This window comes from Trachypithecus francoisi, unplaced genomic scaffold, assembly GCF_009764315.1.
Source record: "Trachypithecus francoisi isolate TF-2019V2 unplaced genomic scaffold, Tfra_2.0 Lachesis_group0, whole genome shotgun sequence".
Taxonomy (NCBI): Eukaryota; Metazoa; Chordata; class Mammalia; order Primates; family Cercopithecidae; genus Trachypithecus; species Trachypithecus francoisi.
Genome location: NW_022681453.1, coordinates 187075008 through 187095406, shown reverse-complemented (window position 1 = coordinate 187095406; position 20399 = coordinate 187075008). Strand labels below are relative to the sequence as shown.

General features: G+C 37.6%; 1 protein-coding gene across 8 annotated transcripts in view; it reads right to left on the bottom strand.

Moving 5' to 3' along the window:
- The window catches only part of LPP (LIM domain containing preferred translocation partner in lipoma), a 731638-nt gene that overhangs the window by 462669 nt on the left and 248570 nt on the right, over positions 1–20399 (bottom strand). For all 8 annotated transcript variants that reach the window (XM_033213032.1, XM_033213033.1, XM_033213039.1 and 5 more), the window contains one exon: positions 14477–14678. In XM_033213032.1, the coding sequence (XP_033068923.1) occupies positions 14477–14669 (193 nt within the window). In that variant the 5' untranslated portion in view covers positions 14670–14678. The remainder of the gene's footprint in view (positions 1–14476; positions 14679–20399) is intronic.

Below are 20399 nucleotides of genomic sequence, written 5' to 3'. Positions count from 1 at the left end.
CACATAAAAGAAAAATAAATAAAAATACATGGGTCATAGTTACATGCTAAGGAACAGAAAGCATGTTGCAGTCTAAAGAACACAATTTGGTTCAAACAAGTTATGCCTGAATCTACTCTGGACTACTTTTTACCTGTTTGGTCTGGGGCAAGCCACCTCACCACCAACCTTCCCTCTCTTCAACAGTAAAATGGGGGATGAGGGGTACCATGTCATTCAGCAGAAAGAACCCACACCCTAGCCATCTCTATGCCCTGCCTTACATATGCACAGCTCAGGTAACACGTGCAAATATGTGTTGTGTGAATAGATTAAATATATACATACATAAAATGTTAGAAACCATATATCATGATATAATTGTGTACATGTTATATTCTCTACTGTAGTTACTACAACCTCACCACCACCACATACTCAGTTTTTGCTACAAGCACAGCCTACTAATTTGGTAAGAGTAGAAATAAAAACCTGTTTTGTTTATTTAGGCAGCAACAATATAACTGGCTTGACAGACTGGTGACCCCTAGACAGAGATGTTACCTTTCTTAATGGGTAAGTTAAGAATCCCTTTGAGGATCTGATGGTGTTATGAACCCTTTCCCTGAAAAAAGACATACACACAGACTAAGTTTAAATACAATTTCAAGAGATTGGCTTAATCCAAAATACGAATCTCGAAAATGAATGGAACCCAAAATAAAATCCCTAATTAAATTAATTTTTCTGAGATTGTGTAGTTAATAATCCCTAAAATCTCTCTGTAGCAACTGACATTTTGGAAAATTAATTTCTCTAATTAATAAAAATCAATAGTTTCTTTCTGAAATGTTCATCTACATTTTAACTGTACTTATAGTTCAATAGTAAAAACACTACATCTCAAAGAGATAATATAAATATGAATCATTTTTTGCCACATTGACAAAGTTCAAGTAAAGTAATTCTACTTCTAACAAAGGTGTAATGCAAATTCAAAAAAGGAATCTTAATTTTAGCAAGGACAAACATATGCCAAGCCAATTCTAAAATCTCCATCAGCAAATACAAAAAAAACAAGGATACAACTAAGCTCATTTTTTAAATGGTCAGCATGAGCTATATGGGATTTTATAATTTAAAATCTGAATTAAAAAAAAAAATACTATGGCTATGACCCTCAGAGCTAATGTTCATATTTTCATTTCAATAATAGTAGCAACAATAATGATCACATCTTCCACTGATTTTGTCATTATTTTGTGCCAAATATATGTCAATTCATGACTTCATTTAACTTGGAAAACAACTCTTTAAGATACAAATATCTCTATTTTATTTACCTATTTATTATTTTTATTTATTCATTTATTTGAGACAGAGTCTCACTCTGTCACCTAGGCTGGAATGCAGCGGCTCACTGCAACCTCCGCCTCCTGTGTTCAAGTGATTCTCCTGCCTCAGCCTCCCAAGTAACTGGGATTTACAGGTGTGTGCCACCATGCCCAGCTAATTTTTGTATTTTTAGTAGAGACAGGGTTTCACCATGTTGGTCAGGCTGGTCTTGAACTCCTGATCTCAGCTGATCCACCCTTGGCCTCCCAAAGTGCTGGGATTACAGGTGTGAGCCACCACGCCCAGTAGGTAAATATCTCTATTTTAAAATTGAAAGAACTTAGGTTGCTACTTATCCTGATGAGTCCAAGTTCCCAGAAAATTAAGAGGTGAAATCAAAACTGGAACCCAGATCTATCTGATGCCAGAGTCTATATGCTTAATTACCTCCCTGAGTCTTTCTTCTCTGTAACCTTCCAATACTACCTTGGCTCCAAGCAAAACAAACTCTTTCTTCTGATAGAGTTAGCCACAGAGTCACTTCACAAATAGAAGCTTTACAGTAAAGCTTTATATTGTTAGTCACTGGTCATTTTCAAATGTTGAATTTCTAATGAAAATGTAAACCGTTTAAGGGCTACGATGTGTTTATACTTTTTCCTGTCCACTACCGAGCCCCATTAATAACAATGGCACAAGATGGAAGTGAATAGGCGCCAATAAAAGAACTGAATTCAATGCAGATGTCAAGATATAAAACAGTGAAATCTGTCTACCAGGGATCACATTGGGTGGCATGAATGACACTTTACTGTCTCCTCAAGTGGTGATATTTCTGGGTATACCTCATAGAACTTGGAGATTTCTTTCCCAGGAGGTAATTTTTACAGAGGATGCACTTAAGAAAACCCAAGTCATTACAACATACATAAACAGATGAATAACAAAAATAATGACAAATTAAAATGCCATTTTTACAGAATGGTAAGAAATAAAATAAAATGCCATTTTAATTCCATTGTAATGTCAATAGAACTACGATTGATATCTGAAACGTTTAAGCAAGATGACATAATTCAACTGAACTAAGGAAAATTCCAAATGGTTATTCCAAAGGTCTTGTCAAATAATGTCTCCTTGAGAAAAATTATTTCATTTAATAAAAGTAATAATGGCATTAATATGAGATACAGTGTACTGCTGAGGAACAACTACAGACTTGGATTTAGGAGATAAGGGTCCAGTTTCCAGCTTTGCAGCATGCCAGCTATTTCACTTTACATACATTATACTCTGCAGATTGAGGATGATAATAACTTTTTTACAGAGTAGCTAGAAAGATAAGGTAAGCAGTTAAGCAAAGTGGACTTCAGATGCAATGGAGGCAAATAAATCCACTATAATACTGTTCAATAGTTAAGATACTGTTCTGCCAGATAAGTTGTTTTAGTAATTGTAATAATTCATTATTACCAAATACTGTTTATTGTACATTACCAATACTTAAGGGAAGATACTAAAATTTGGTCAAATGTGAGACTTCTACATATATTAGCCTAACCATGGGTCTCTGAATCACAGAGTTTTCATTTGTCTTTAGGAACCATAATAATGTAGGAACTATAATAACATTGCAGGATATTCTGCTGATTAAACTAGATATTATGTGAGAAAGTGCTCTAAAATTTATTCACATTAATGCACACTCATACTAACACATATTTAAAATTGCAAGTTGTAATGAACATTTCACAATAAAATCCTTCTTTCATTGCTTCCTGTTTTCTCAGGATTACCCCAACGTGTGAATAAGTAAGAGAGAAAAACAGAACAAAAAATGATTAAGTTAGCTTACACCTCCATTCTTAATGGTATGTGTTTGACTAGGGGAAAAAAAAAAAACTGCATGAAATTGTTTCAGGAGATTTAAAGAGAACTGCCTTTTGCTTTTTCTTTCTTGCCTTAGCATCTGTATGCAAAGGCACATTTCATTCTAAAATATAACACACAAGTGCAGAGAGATAGTAATAGTAGTTCTGGCCGGTACCTCCAGGAAAGTACTTCTTGCCTGTGGTATAAGATCATATTTCTTGGTCCTTCCTCTCTGTAGCTACCTAACTTCCTGGAGCTATTTCTAGAGGTAAGTTTCAGAGCATGCTAGAACATTTGGGTCTACCCATAGTGAAGTCACTCTGTTCACATTGCAAAGCTATTCCCAGGAGCCCAGATGCACTGCCTGAGGACATCAGCAAAGAGCTGCCAAAATCAAAAGGGTCGGGATGGGGGCCATTCTCTGCTTTTGCACATGCAGTTCCCTTTACTTGGCATGCCATGCTGTCCACCGCCCTTTTCTGCTTGGTAAACAACTAACTCATTCTCTAACACTCAGATCAGATGTGTCCTCATCTGTGATGCTTTCCCCAGTTCCTCGTAGCGGACATCCTTCATATTATATTATGGCACTAAATTTACATAATGCAACCTTTATGGGTATGTGGTGCCTATTATATGTCTATATTGACTAGTAGACTTATCTATTCTATTTGAAGATAGCAATATACAGAACAATGTAAAGAACATATAATAAGGGAGAGTGCTGGAAGAGCAAACTGCTAGAAGGCTCAGGGTGCCACCTCTCAATGACCTATACTCCTTTGCCCCAGGTGCTGTCCTAAGCCATCAGGTCTCTCTGACTGCAGTAATTTTAAGAAAGGATGATAAAAATGCCATACTGATTTTTTTTAAGTTCTTTAAGTCAATCGTTATTTTAGGGTATCATTTCTTCATATGGTATATTTGCCCAAAGGCTCAGGTGTCAGATTTATTTTATAATGTCCATAATGAATCCATTTTTAGATAATTTACATAGCCCTACTGTGACCCAAAATTTTGTGAGATTTCAGGCATTGCTACCTAAAGCAACACAATAGCAAGAGCTCTGTAATGCAGAAGCTTGGCCATGACTAAGGCATTCTCGAAGAATCCATTTTTGTCATTGTTTGAAATTTTTTGGTTTTAGATCCCAAATAAATGAACTGGGACAACATATGCAAAAGATTGGTGTCTATGATGAAAGCACTGAGGGAAAAGAATAGCAACATGAAGGATGCTCTCTGAATCTGTATAATGTTCACATGATAAAGATGCTTAACACTTCAAAAGCTACCCTCATTAATTATGGGAGAAAGAGTACACGCTCAAGACCTGGAGAAGGTTCCAAGGAGACGAAGGCACTGGTCTCTGAAATTAATAAAATAAATGAGTGGTTCCCAAACTTTGGTTGAGAATCAATCACAATTCCCAGGGAGTTCTGCTTTATGTTTTAATTTTGCTTTGTTTTAATGCAGATTCCTGAGGCCCATGGACAGAGATTTTGATTCTGTAGAATTGTGATGGGACCTAGGACCTGCTTTAATATTTTTCTTTTGAAAAATGTTCTCCAAGTCTTTCTGATGACTGGCCAGCTTTGAAAACCAGTTTAAACCATACATTCTGGCAGGGATACATATAGCAGTGATCTTTCAAAGTATCACACAAGCAATTCAGATGGCATGTAAGATAGAACTTTGAGTAAGAGAATAATACATTAAGAAAACTATATGCATTTCTTTATTTTACTATTATTAAACCTGTTTTGAAATATAGACTCACAGAAAGTTGCAAAAATAGTACAGAGTCCTATGTACGCTTTACCCAGGTTCCCTGAATGGTAACTCTCATAAAGCTATAACACATTACAAAACCCAGCAAACTGACATTGTTACTGTTAACTAGACCTTACTCAGCTTTTACCATTTTATAACCTGCATTGATTTGTGTGTGCATACAGTTCTACGTAATTTTATCCCACGTTTAGATTCATGTAACCATCACTCCAACTGAGGTACAGAACTGTTCCACCCACACAGACTCTTGCTGCATCCTCTTAGTATGAATGACCAGTACTTGCCCCACCTGACCCACCCATCTCTGTCCCCTAGCAATCATGAATATGTCCTTCATCTCCACAGCTTTGTCTTAAAATGAAATCATATAATATATGTAATCTTTCGAGACAGTTTTTTCACTGAGCATGTCCAGGTTATTGCATATATCAATAACACTTCATTCTGTTTTACTGCTGAATGGTATTATTCCATTGTATGGCTGTACCAGACTTCACTGAAACATTTGCCCATCAAAGGATATTTGGGTTGTTTCCAGTGCTTTGTCATTATGATAAAAAAAAAAAAAAAAGTTGCTCTGAACATCCATGTACAGGTTTTTTTTTGTGAACATAACATTTTGATTCTCTGGATTAAATGCCAAAGGGTGTATTTGCTGAGTCATATGGTTAGTACATGCTTACTTTTGTAAAATATCACCAAAGAGTTTTCCATAGTGGCTACAAAATTTTGCACATTCCTACCAGCATTGTGAGAGATCATTTCTCCACATCCTCAGCAGCATATGGGACACATTTTTATTTTAGCTTTTCTAATACATGTGTGGTGATATCTCTTTGTGGCTCTCTGTATATTTTTATTATCAAAAAAGCAATTAAAGTCTCTTCAGATGTAAAATATGGAGTGACAATAGTATTGTACGTTTGTATGATTTAAAAATAAAGATGATTAATGTGTATCTCACCACACAAATCAGCATTAATTATTGTTTTTGAACCATACAAGAATTAGGAAGAACTCATCACCTTATTAAGGAACTCATTTCAGCAGTTAATTAAGCTGACAAGTTACAAAATAAAAGAGATTTCTGTCAACAATACACAGACTTCTCCTTGTTCTAAAACATCTAGTCCACTTTGTTTGGGTATATTAGTTCAATCACTGTAACTTCCAAACAAGTCCCCCAGAATGCATCTATGGGAGAAGGAATCCCCAGGATCATGGCTCGGCTTCCCTACTTACTATCTGCAATACTGAACAAGCCACCTGCCTTTCTGAGTCTCTGAAATGAATATTAAATTGTTGCCTGCATTCAAGATTTTTCATTGGTTATTTACACACTCCTGGGCAAAGAATCTGTACTTCCCTGAAATGTATTAGTGAATACATTCTCAACTATTCTCATCTAGGAAAGAAAGTGGTTGCATTAGATAACTTTTAAGATTCACCCTGGTTCTAGAATTTTACAGTTTATATAGTGTTGAGGCATTGTAATCCCTATCACTGCTATTAGAAGCTAATGACATCAGTACTTATGGATAACATGCTAAATTATTATTACATTTATATTACCACATATTCGTTAGGACAGACTGAGTATTCCGTATACAAAACATTTGGGACATGAAGTGTTTCAAATTTCAGATTTTTTGGATTTTTAGAATATTTACGCATACCAGCTGAGCAATCCCAATCCACAATTCTCAAATCCACAATGTTCCCGTGAGCATTTCCTTTGAGCATTGCGTTGGCACTCAGAAAGTTTCAGATGTTTTCACATTTAAGATTTCAGATTTTTGGATTAGGGACTTAACCTGTATTAAAGTATTTTTTATAATTTTGAATAATTATTGGTAATTACATATAAGGTTATAAAAATGCATTTATTAAATAAATTTTATTTCACAATTGTATCACTAATAATTATTATTAATAATGTTATTTTTATTATAGCAAGAAAATACATCCCAAGAGTGCAGGAACTAGTCTCTGTTTCACTCACTGCCATTACTTCAGCCCCTAGAAGAGTATCTGGCACAAGATCTGTTTTAAGTAAATGATTGCTGAATAAGTATATACAAGTAGCTCCTTGGGGTTATAAGGTATTTTATGGTTTAAAAACATTTTCACATTTATCATCATATTTGGCTTTCAAAACAATCTTGTGAGACAGTTAGTATTACCAGCTAATATTTTATGAATTAAAGAGGATATGGAACAGAAAAGCAACATGCCCAAGGCCAAGTGGTGAAACCGAAGCTTGAATGTAACTGCGCCGACCATCAAGCCAGGGCTGCATCTTGGCACTTGTGAGCGTCAATAAGGCCTATGAATATTTGGTAAGATCTGATGTCACTCCAAGAATTACAAGTGAATTTCTCTGCTGAAAGATGCAGTGTAAAGATCAAATTAATATAATTAATATTTGATCCTTTAATGAATACACAGCTTGTTCTTTTGTCCTCCTAAGGACCTGAAAATTAAAACTCATGCACTGCCCTGTGCAGTGATGGATGAAGCTCAAGCTGCTTATGCACATCCAGAAAACGGGCATGTCAGGCCCGAGCTCCATTACAGTTCCTGAGGTTTCGGTGAATTGGTGGCTACTCTCAGGGCATAACATGCATACTTATAACAAGCGTCCAAGATGTTACAACTGCAGTCTGTAATTGCAATTAACAGGACTGTCAGGATTACAAAAAGATGCTTCCCATCTGTAACCTCCAAAAAAGATGTTTCCCATTTGTATCTCCAAAGTTAGAGCAAGATTCTCTTTGCATGGGGAAAAGGACACTAGGACTCCAGAGACAGAAAAGCACACCATGACGACCATACATTCACAGCAAAAATAATGGGGAAAATCCAGTCTAAATTATTCCTTTAAATAGAATGCCATAAGTAGACATCAGTTCTCCTCACATGTTAGTTATCTGCTAAGAAAACAAATGCATCCTGCCTAACCAGGATACATGGCTTCACATCACTGATGGCTAATTCTCCACCAAGCATCAAAAACCCAGGACTCATCAGTTCCTAGGAACTAAGCTCCAAACGTGCCTGGTTCCCATAAACCATGGTGGTGCAGCTGAACGAGTGCATTTAGGAAACCTGGGTTCTGGATCAATTCAGCCCCAAACTCATGGGTAGATTAGCAATCAACTATAACTGTTTCCCCTCCATGGAATAATATATTCATAACCTCGTGGTAGCAGAAAGCACAGAAAGATGTTGTTAAAAAAAAAAATCCAGGCTTAGGACCCCTATTTAATACAATTCACCTCACCTGTCTTTATCTATCTTGACAAGTCTAAGTGAACCAATATAGTTACAAAGCTGGTTTGTGAAAAGGGTCATCATTTTGAAATTAATTTCAAAGAAGAATCATGAAATAATAAAATAATGAAGTTAAAGGAGACATCAGACTGTCTAGCCAACCCTTTAATACATGGAAGCATTTAAAATTAGTAAGGGCCCTGGGTGTGAGGGTCTCCCTCTACTCTTTTACTAGCTACCCGATTCTTTAATCAGCTCTTCCATTTCTATTACTTACAAATCATCAAAATGACAATAACATCTGTTCTACCTACCTCAGAGAGCTACAGTAAGAATTTCCTACTGAAATGAAAAGACAATGAACACCCAAGTGCTAAATAAACTATAAAAGAGTATACCGATATAAAACGATTCTACCAAAAGGATCACGTGGAATTGCTACCTAATGCAGACCCAAAGTCTGAATGGCCACAAACCGTTACCAATATTTGTCTTTATGTATTAAAGGAAAATGTCTTCTCTTGTATATTCAGAAAAGGTAAAGGTTATTATATTTAGAGAGAGAGAGGGAGAAAGAAAAAGAGTGAGAACCGGCATGTCGTGCCAATTTGTTTTTTTAAAAAATCTAACATAAAAACGCTTTTTAAAAAGAATTTCAGAAACTAAAGAAAGTGAATTCAAGGCCACGAGACAACTTCAGCTTCACAAACTTGCGAACTTTACAAATCTTTCCAAATGATTATCTATTTTAATGATGGATAAAAAGTATTATCAAATTTCACTCAGCCAAATTAGAGAGAGAGACAGAGAAAGAGAGAGAGTGAGTGATTAATTTGGTGCAAAAGTAATCGTGGTTTTTGCCATTCAAGGCAACCTAATACTAATCCCCAGAGTGTATTAGTAAGATAATTTCACAAACCATCTTTAAAAAAGTACATTAGTATAGTAGGAAAATTCATTTGCTTTCCTATTTACCAAAACCAGAAAAAGAACTATACTGTTCCGTCATCAAAGTCTAAGACCGAGTTTAACTGCTGCGTTGTTTTATTTTTTGGGGGTGGGGTGGTTGCTGTTTGTTTTATCTTTTTATTTTTTAATTTGGAAAAGAGTGAAAAACCCAGATTATAGGACAAACAACACTAAAGGCTAGTATTTTAAAGACCAGAAGAAAAATTGCATTATCTTATCTTGTTGTCATCAGTTAAACAGAATAGAAAGTGATAGAACATCATAAAAACATACCAAAATAATTTCACAAAAAATGAAATAGACAGTTAACACTATAAAATCTTTAAGAATTGTGCTGCTATAAACATGCATGCGCAGGTGTCTTTTTCATGCAATGAGTTCTTTTCCCTTGGGTAGATACCCAGTAGTGGGACTGCTGTATCAAATGGTATGTCTACTTTAGTTCTTTAAGGAATCTCCACATTGTTTTTCATAGCGGTTGTACTAGTTTACATTCCCACCAACAGTGTAAAAGTGTCCCCTTTTCAGCATATCCATGCCAACATTTATTATTTTTTTTAATTATGGCTATTCTTGCAGGAGTAAGGTGGTATCTCAATGTGGTTTTAATTTGCATTTCCTGGACAGTAAGTTAAGCATTTTTTCATATGATTGTTGTCTGTATATCTTCTAAATAGCCATCAGCCAACAAATGGATTAAAAAAAAGTGGTATATATATACACTATGGGATACTACTCAGCCATAAAACAGTATGAAATAATGGCATTTGCAGCAACTTGGATAGAGTTGGAGACCATTATTCTACAAGTAACTCAGGAATGGAAAATCAAATACTGTATGTTCTCACTTATAAGTGGGAGCTAAGCTATGAGGATGCAAAGGCATAAAAATTATATAATGGACTTTGGGGACTCAGGGTGAAGGGTGGGAAGGATGCGAGGGATAAAAGACTATAGCGTACACTGCTCGGGCAACAGGCACACCGAAATCTCAGAAATCACCACTACATAACTTCTCCGGGTAAGCAAAAACCACCTGTTCTCCAACAGCTATTTAACTAAAAAAAAATTTTTTTTAATTTAAAAAACTATATATATAAATATGGGTGCCCCAGAAAGACAAGTTGATGTGGAAAACATGTGGGTATTTTTCTACTTTCACAGTCAGAATTAAAATATGGGAAAGCAAACTCCAGAGATTACAGATATAACACCAAGGTCAGAAAATGTAAGCTCAAAGAACGGGCTTGGAAGGAAAAGTAATTCAAAGACATAGGTCGAAGCTGCAGTACCACAGTGTCTCATAAGTCACTAAGAACCTAGAACATGTATCTGGAGAAGTAGGTTTATATTACTGTGCTTTATCAATGAATTCAGTTCTGCACACACTATTGAGTCCCTAGTATGTATCAGGCATCCTGCTAGGTGCCGTTGAGGGAAAAGGCATGAATCAGGCAGCCCATGAGTCTCAGAGTTCAGACTCCATTAGAGAACACAGGTGCATATACAAGCAAATCTATTAAAAACACATTGTCATAAGAACTGTATACAGTGCATGAGGTTATGGGGTAGTAAAGAACAGTTTGCCATTATAATATAGTACAAGGTTTGGGATAACTCTAGAGTTAGAGGGAAAAGACTTGAGTGCCAACTCGGCTCAGAGCAGACTGTGCTTCTCTGAATAAACAACTTACACTTTCTAGACTGCAGTTTTCACATTTACATCAGAACAAGATGGGTTGCGTGATTTCTATTAGTTCTAACTTTCTGCATTTGTGGTTGAGCTTTGTGAAGGTCAACTTTTAAGCAATGAATTAAAAGACTGTAGAAGCAGGAAACTGGGGGACAAGTACATGCTAAAAGCAAAAAACAGCATGAGCTGAGGCAATACAGAGCATAAGCTGTTATCACCAATGCATCCTGGAACTAAAACCTGTGCTACCTACTATCTTGGGAATTTCACTAAGAGTATAGAACATTCTGAATGAAAAAAAGAAAAGAAAAAGAATGGTTATAAACTTTTAAAATGTGTAAACATTTAAACACAATAGACATAAGTTACAAAAATGTTCAGAGTAACAGAATGCACTGATAACATTTAAATTAAATATAAAGAAAAGCAAATCTACTTCCAACAAATACATGGATACATCTTCGTGTCATACAGCAGATGCAGAAATGTAGCTTCTATTTTAAAAAGTCTGAATGTCCATAAACTGTTCCCAAGATTTGTCTTTAACTTACATATTAAAGGAAAATTTCTTCTCTTGCATATTCAGAAAAGGTAAAGGTTATTATATTTAGAGAGAGGGGGAGAGAGAAAAAGAGTGAGAATTGGCAGAAATGCAAGAGAGAACCAAAATTTCAGAAAACAAAAGACTGAGTTATACCATATTCCAAACTGCTTTGGAGAAGCATTACTGAGCAGTGCACTCACCCAGCCAGCCATCCGCCAGCCATCCAAATATATATGCACACATGAGAATACACAGACATACATTTGACCATATGCAACCATTCCTACTAAAAACACAGTAGCATAATATGAGCTATGAGGAACATAAGGACGAGTGAGAAACCATGTCTTGTTGCTTCAATGAGGAAGCAAAGCTTATATATATTCTTATAAGGGACGCAGGGACGTATCACTGTAATATGGGGCTTGGTGCCACACGTGCTGTGAATAGAAGGACAAGCAGTATCGCATGCTGGATATGGACAGCAGCCTTAGTTCAGGAACATACTCCAAACAAATCATAGAGAATGTCACCTCCTTTAAGCTTCCATTTCTTTATAAGAAAAAAAAAAAAAAAAAAAAAAAAAACATTTTGTAGGGTTACATAATAAGGCAATAAAATACTAATGAGAAAGCAAAGAGCCTGGCACATACTACATGTTCAATATGGGACAGAATGTAAGCGGGAGCAATAACAAAAGTAGTAGAAATTTGGATAGGTCAAAGAATAAGATGTGGAAACTCGGGCAAGGGAGTAATTACTTCTGATTTAGGCCACACCTAGACATTTTGGAGAAAGTGATACAAACAGAATTTTAGCAGGTAACGAACACATGTGGGGTGACATGTTGAGAGGGGACCAAGGACTGTGCGCTGCCGAGCATGCAAACAAACCACTTCTCTGTTCCTAGAGAATGAGACAGTGGGTGAACCACACATAGTGCACGGAGGGCATGTCAAATTCACAACAAAGGAGTCTAAAGGGAGGCCACTATATGCTTCTCTTCTCCCTATCTCATATATGCCATTTATTAGCCCTCTTAATATAGGATCTGCCCTCACCATAAGGCTCAGGCCTATAAGAACTCTCATATCTACAAAGACTTCCTCACACCTTTGCCTTCTGCTGTACAACTGGACATGTCTCTATTCTGTTCAGATTAGAGGGAGGTCCACTGAAGCTTTCCCCAGAAATTAGGAGACAAAAATAACAATGCCCTTCGTAAGATGACAAAGGAAACATTGAAAACATAAATGAGGGCCAGGCACGGTGGCTCACACCTGTAATCCCAGCCCTTTGGGAGGCCAAGGTTGGCGGATCACCTGAGGTCAGGAGTTCGAGATGAGCCCGACCAACATGGAGAAACCCCGTCTCTACTGAAAATACAAAATTAGTCGGGCACAGTGGTGCATGCCTATAATCCAGCTATTTGGGAGGGTGAGGCTAAGAATCACTTGAACCCGGGAGTCGGAGGTTGCAGTGAGTCAAGATCACGCCATTGCACTCCAGCCTGGACAACGAGAGTGAAATTCCATCTCAAAAAAAAAAACCATAAATGAGGAAGCCAACATATGGCTCCTCCTGTCCCTATGAAGAGAGATTCTCTTCCAGATCCCATTCATCCCATTCCCAAGCCCTGAAATCACTAAAGAAGGATGAGTCAAAGAAAGCCAGTTCCACTAAGTGATTGATAAATTGCAAAGATGCAGTTTCCTTCTAAGGCAATAAAACATCATGGAGTGCTATAGAGATTAGTACAGCATCAAAGGCTTCATTCATTGTTTTTTAAGAGCAGCTTTCTGAAGGTCTTGTTCTTGCACTTTCTGAGGCAAAGGATACCCAACGATCCACAGCTGCAGCTTAGTCATGCATGCTGAAGCCTGATCTTCTCTACCACCCAGCCTAGGTGTTCACCTTACACAAGCCAGACATCTGAACCAGGCTTCTGGCACCCGACCCAAAATACTAATAGACTAGCAAAGTGTTTCCTGGGCGCAGGAGAGGACAGGAAAGAAAAGAGGAGGACTGGACTATAGCACAGAGTGTGAAACACCTGCAAGCAATATTGACAAAACAAACATTAATGTCATTCAAGAAGCAACTGGAAACATCACGGAGAGGGGTAAGATATTAATTTTTTTAATGGTGGGACAGGGACAGAAAACAAAGGGAGTTAAATCTCCTTTCACTGCCTCTTCTCTCTCAGCTCCTATTCAGTTTTTTTGTTTGTTTGTTTGTTTTTGTTTTTTTAAGCTATTGTTTCTTGAGTTTGAATAAGCTGCTAGCATTCGTTGGTAAAAATATGGAACCTTCTCAACCAGAGTACGGTACCATTTATACTGCCCCTGAGGCTTCGTGTGTGAGTGTATACACACACATACACACGAGAGCTGGAGCTCACGTAGACCTTCCAACTCTACGTGATGTAAACTGAATGCATTGTTATTAAAACCCCTGAAACTAGGCTTCACTCAAATTTGTCTGGGAGATTTAACAAATGCAAATCTCACAGAACACTCTAGACAACTTTATCCTTCAGCAGCCTAAGGGAAGAAAAACAGCCAGAGGAGGTAAACAATTTCATGCACTTTATTAGATTCATTTTGTGTAAGTGTCTGATTGGACTACTGCTTGGCAGCATTTGCGGACATTTGTCCAACGGCAAGTGGGAGGGATGACTGTCTGGTAGCTAAAACCCTACAAGAGAATGAGCTGGAGGTGGAAGATAATGCAGTAGAAAGGCATTGAGCTGTGACTAAAGAGGCCAGATTTCTAGTTTGAGCTCTAACCCCATTTCACTATGTAATCATAGCCATATAACCCATAAAAAGTCTTTTTCCTAAAAGGGGAGGTTGGTCTAGACTATTTCCAGGGGTTCCTTTACTTTTAGTAGCCTATGACAACCACGCTGTGAATTCACAAACTACCTTTTTCTGACACAACTTTGTACTACAAATCACCTATACAACATTGAATTTTCCTACTCCAAGTAACCAACTCTGAAATCCCAGTACTTACCCTCACCTCCGGGTTGTTTGTATGGATTGTACTTAGGTTTTGGAGCAACTACTGGTGCAAACTTTTTGGGTGGCTGCTGTGTGGACACTGAAATGCTGGGGTTCCCAAAGGAATGGGTGGTCTCCATCCGTGCAGGCACATGGCCGAGGGGCTCAGCAGTGCTTTTGGGTGGCAGCCAAGATGGGTGAGACATTGTTGGAATCTGCAATGAAAAAGAAACGAACACTGTTTTTATAGAAGCATGAAAATGAAGACAGTACTCCTCATTTGATTGCTACTTCATCTTAATCTATACTAAACGAATCTTGATAAAGTTCTCTGGAACGAAGGATGAAAGAAAATGGAAAAAGGAAAAATGAAGAGGCAGAGGAATCATGAGTAGAAAGAGGAGGAGGAAAAGGAGGGAGGACAGGAAGAGGAGGAAGGAGAGGAAAAGGAGAAAGAGAGAAAGAGATGGAGGAGGAGCAGGAAGAGAACACTCCCTCAAACTTGAATATCTCCCTTCCAATAGTCAACTATTTTAGTGCCTAGCACTCTTGGGAAATAGATATGAATAAGAAATGGTTCCTAACTGAAGGAGTTTTTATGGTAGGAGAATGGAAAAGAGCTTGAATGTTATTAATAATCTATTACATTAATTATCTCTCCAATTAAATGGTTATGCCTAAATGAAGTGCTAAGTTACCTAAGTGAGGTTAAGAACAAGTGTTGCTGAGATGCAGAAAAACATAGGTTCACTTCTTGGTAGGGGCAGAATTCACAAGATTTTATTGATGAGGTGATATACAGACTGGGTTTGAGTGCTAAGCAGGGTTGAGCCTGAAAAATGTTAGCAAAATATATAGGCAGAAAAGTACACAGCATTTACGTTTAGTGTGCTTGGAGGGGGAATAGCAGAAAGTAGCAAGCAAAAGAACTAAAAGGTGGGTTGAAACCAAAGCACAGACAGCTTAGCGGCCACAGTTGAGTTTAAATTTATTCTTCAGTTATTAAGGAACCACTGCAAGTTTATTTTGGAAACAAGGGTTTAACAGACACCTGGCAGGACACTTTTAAATGACCCATCTGCAGGAGCAGCTCTGGTCCCCACCAAGGGGCACGTGGAAAAGGGGAAGAGGGGCATATTGGTTGTCACAATGTCTGGGACAATTATCGGAATTTAGGGCCAGAGGATAGAATACTCAACACATGTAACGCAAAGGTCAGCCCTGCACAACAAAGAAATGCCCATCGACATGTATGCTGAGCTGATACCATGTTGGACCTTAACGAAAAGCTCACTTAAACTAGGAGGGAACAATCAGATCAGCCCAGATGCTGCTCCGATCAGATTGCACATACCATTTGAAGAAAGGAAATGTCTCCTTTGTCAGGGTAAGCCAAACACCTCTCCAGTCAGCCTGCCTGTTGGGGATGACACTCAGAGGCTGCTGCCGAGGAGGGCTCTCCAAGCCTGATTGCAAGAGCTCTCCAGCACAGGGACGCCCGGAAGGCACCCTGTACCAGCCCCCAGCCCAAAAGCCACCTACTAATTTATTAATTGAACCGAATTAATTAAGAGGGCTACATGATTACCTCCAGATGTCTGTAAAGACAAAGAGCATCAGAACGCAGAAATCAAAGGCCTCAGTACATGGCACAGTAACAGAGAGACAGGGTGGAGGGGAGAGCTGGGAAAGAATGCTGCCTGGACATTAACATCAGTCCACACCACCAACAAGTGGCTTGACTTTGAACAGCATCTCCTCTAGAGCCTCAGATAGTTTCACTCTCTCAGAGGACTCAGCCAAGCACAATGGCTCACACCTCTAATCCCAGAACTTTGGAGGGCAAGGCACTTGAGGCCTGGGCAATAGAACGAGACTCGGTCTCTACAAAAAATTAAAACATTAGCGGGATATAATAGTGCACACCTGTCGCTCCAGCTACTCAAGAGGCTGAGGTTGGAGGATCACTTGAGCCTGGGAGACTGAGGCTGTGGTAAGCTGTGACTGCACCACTGCACTCCAGCTTGGTCAACAGAGGGAGACCTTCTCTCAAAAAACAAACAAACATATAAACCTCTGTCTTCCCTAACTCTCAGAATTTTTATGGCAACCAATGAGATGATATTAAAGTACTTTTTATAGTATAAAGTGCTATGCAAAGCGAGAAAAAAAGATGCCTCTATTCTTATAGAAAGTCAATGGCAATTTTATGACCATCTTGCTTGGAAGAACAGCTTGATGTACAATTTTCTTAAAAGATGAGGATAACATGCATCAATGACAAAGACTCTAAACTGGGAATCAGGACACATTGCTATTGAAGCCAGTGATGGTACTGGCTTTTCACTCTGGTTACAGGGCCTTTCTTTTCTTTTTCTTCCCCCGTACCTTTGACATATTCATATATACACACACATACATACATGTATATATACACACACACAAAGACACACATATACTTGCTAAACTGGGAGTTCCTTAAAAGGGTAAGGACCATATTTTACACATTTATAAACTACCATTAAGGCCTAGCACAAAACCAATATAGAAAAACAACCAATGAATGTCTGTTTTACTCATGGTTTTTAAATTTAGCTACACATTTGGAATAACTTGAGATGATTTTTTTTCTAAATACCAAAACCAAACCCATCTCACACGGCTGAGAAATGCCAATTTTGGTTTTGCTTTTGCTTTTAATTGAGGCTTGGTCTTCTACTAAATTGGGATAAAAGTGATAAAAGTGACTGGTTTGCTTTCAGTATGACTAAAGTGAATATAAGTGTGAAATAAAAGGGATCAAGTAAAGGTTTGAAACTTTTAATGCATTAAGCACATTTGTAGTATAAATGTTAATTATAATTTTTAGAATGGCTTAATACTGTCCTCGAAAGGTCTCTATAAATCTAACATCATTTTACAATAAAAGGTTTAAAATTGGTTAATATGGGAGGCAGTAGTTTCTTAAGCAAAGACTCACATTTTTCACAGCAATCCCAAGTTACTGACTGACTGTATCATCTTGGCTTTTCAGATATAGCACAGATATAAAGAAATAGGCAATTTCTGGGAGACTATAAATAAAACTTAAGCATCAATATGTAAATCATTGGCTCCACAGTCATTTCAGTTGTCCCCCAGCATCATAAATTACCCGCACACTGCCCTCCATGAAGAAGCACCTGGAGCTACTCCTCCTGAGAGGCCCATCTTCTGACCAATCATTTGTTTGCAGATGATCTTTTCAGTGTCTTCTCTCAGCATTCTTCTGCATGTCAGCAGTGACCCAGTGACACCATTCCCAGGATTTATAGTAAGTTTTCATGATTCTGAACCCTTGCTCATGCTGTGTTCAACATCAACAATGCCGTTTACCTCTTTTCACTTTCTACCAAGCCCTATATTTTTATATTGTCCCAGCTCAAATGTCTCTAACTCTGTGAACATTTCCCTAACTCCTCCAAAGAAGAGAAGCTTAATTCCTTTTTCTGGGCGCTTTCCTACTTTCTGCATACTTATAACAGTCCATAAGGAAGTCATTTATTTACCTGCCTACATGTCCCAACATGTTGGAAACTCCAGGTAGTCTCACTATACTGCCACAATGCCTAGGCAAGAAGCCCTTACATAGCTGTCTTACACAGAAATGGGTCAGTGAATGACCATTATCCTTTCTTAGTTACTCATATCTTTCTAGAATTGCTATAGCATTCACTGATACAATCATCTCTTTTTACTTTCCTTAATTTGGTGATGTAATGAAGCATGCTGATAGATTTCCAGATATTGAACTATCTTTGCATTTGTGGAATAAAATCTTATCTAGTCACAGCTGCAGTGCCCTCTTTAGCAACCACTGATGCATTAACCTCTTTTTCCCTCCCTTAATTTGATGATGTAATGAAATATGTTGATAAAGCCTAGATATTGAACCATCTTTGCACGCCTAGAATAAATCCTTTGTTACAGTTGTGTTTTGATATATTAATGAATTAACTAGGCTATTTTATTTAAATTTGTGTACATATAATCATAATAAAGAGCATTTTATAGCATTTTTTCTGCCTGTTTTACTTATCATGATTAGGTTTTGATAGGGGAGTTTTCTCCAACCTCCTCTACTGTCTAGGTTATTTAATAACTTCATTGGAATTATCTGGTTTTTTAAAGGTTATCCAAATTCAGCATAAAGTCATCTAAATATATCTTCCTTTAACAGATATAAATCACATTATCAGTAACTTCTATGATAGTAGTAGTAGTTTTCTATTTATTCTGAGGTCATTTTGCAGTACTTTCTGAGAGAAATTCACCATTTTTTTCCTAGGTTTGATCTCTCCTCTCTCTTAACCAAGCTACTTCTTGTCTAAAAATGACTTCCAATGTACTATGCATCAATTTAGATCATAAGCATTACTTTCTACTAGTCGTTGAAGGTAAATCTTGCACTATATCCTACAGTTCAAGTTATATATCCTTATAGTACAATTCCACAGCATCTACATACTGTTGTCACATATTCATCACATGGTACCCTGCCCATCTGCTTGCTTTTTTCCCAAACTAAACTCTCAAATCCTTGAGAGTGGAAATTTTATAATCCCAGGGCCTACACATGATAGGTACTCAATAAAAATGTCTGTTAATTTAATGAATGAATGAATGTATTTGCCTGGCACTGGAGCTATAGATGAATCAGATTCTTATTCTTTACTCAAAGAGCTCAAAGCCTATTTGAGGAAGAAATATTTATAAATGTGAAAAGAGAAAGACAGTAACACAGAAAGCACATGAAAAATCTTGGGGGATGTCAGAAAAGCTAGCATAAGCTTGGCAGAGGTAGCCCTTAACCAGGACTTTGAATGATGAGTAAATAAAAGAAAACTGGAGTAACAAGGGCAAAGATTAGAAATAATACTGTGAGCCTGGGTATGAAGCAAGGCATTTCTGTAGGACAGGGATCAGACTAGTGGTACCAAAATGGGGGATTCAGGGAGAATAGTTAGGGGAAAGTTTTAAAAGACAACATGAGTCCTGCCTTTTAAAGGTCTTATATAAAGGTAAGATAAAGATGAGAATCTAGAGCTTTTATCCTTGAACAGGAAGATAACAAGAGTGAAAATTCCAGGTACTAAAAATTAAATCATGTAGGATGGATCCAAGGAAAGTGATAAATCCAATAGTATAGACATAGAGTCCCTGTGGCCCCAGTTCTAGTCTCAGTTATACCAGTGTGACCTTTACTCATTTGCAAAATGAATACCTGTAAAGTCCCAATCGGCTCTAATATTCTAGAGTGCTTTCTTTCTCTAAAATCTTAATTACAGCTCTTCATTTTGATAAATGGGTTTGATGAAACTTCACAAGTTTAATGAACAGATGAACTAGCACATATCACTGGGGCTTCCTGGCTTCTCAGACAGACCCCATGTAAACACAAAGATAAGCAGTGGTGAGAACTGGTGTTGGTGGACCAAGATTCACACTGCTCTTACTTCCCCTCATTCTAGATAGGTTTCACTCGAAGCTCATAATCATCATGAAAGCAAGAAGTGAAAGGGAAGATTTCCAGAGAGGCTCTGAGAATACACAACCACCATCAGCAGACAGGAAAGCAAGAGCAATGGCCCTCCTCTAAGCAAGATGCCTACTGCTGAAGAGAAATGGGGAGCTGCTGCTTCCTCAGCGTTGCTCTTTCAGAAATTGTCAAACGCAAGCAATTAAGAAGAACCTAAGAGGTTTCACTTATCAACTTCTCTGCTGCTCTTCTGTCTTCTCCCCCAGCCATCCTAAGAAGACTAGAGACTGACAATAAATAACAAGTGTTTATTGAAGATTTATTATATGTCAAACAATTTTTCAATGGCCACACAGTCATCCTGACGGCCATGAGGTAGCATTATCATTACCCACATCTAGCAAATCAAGAAAGTAAG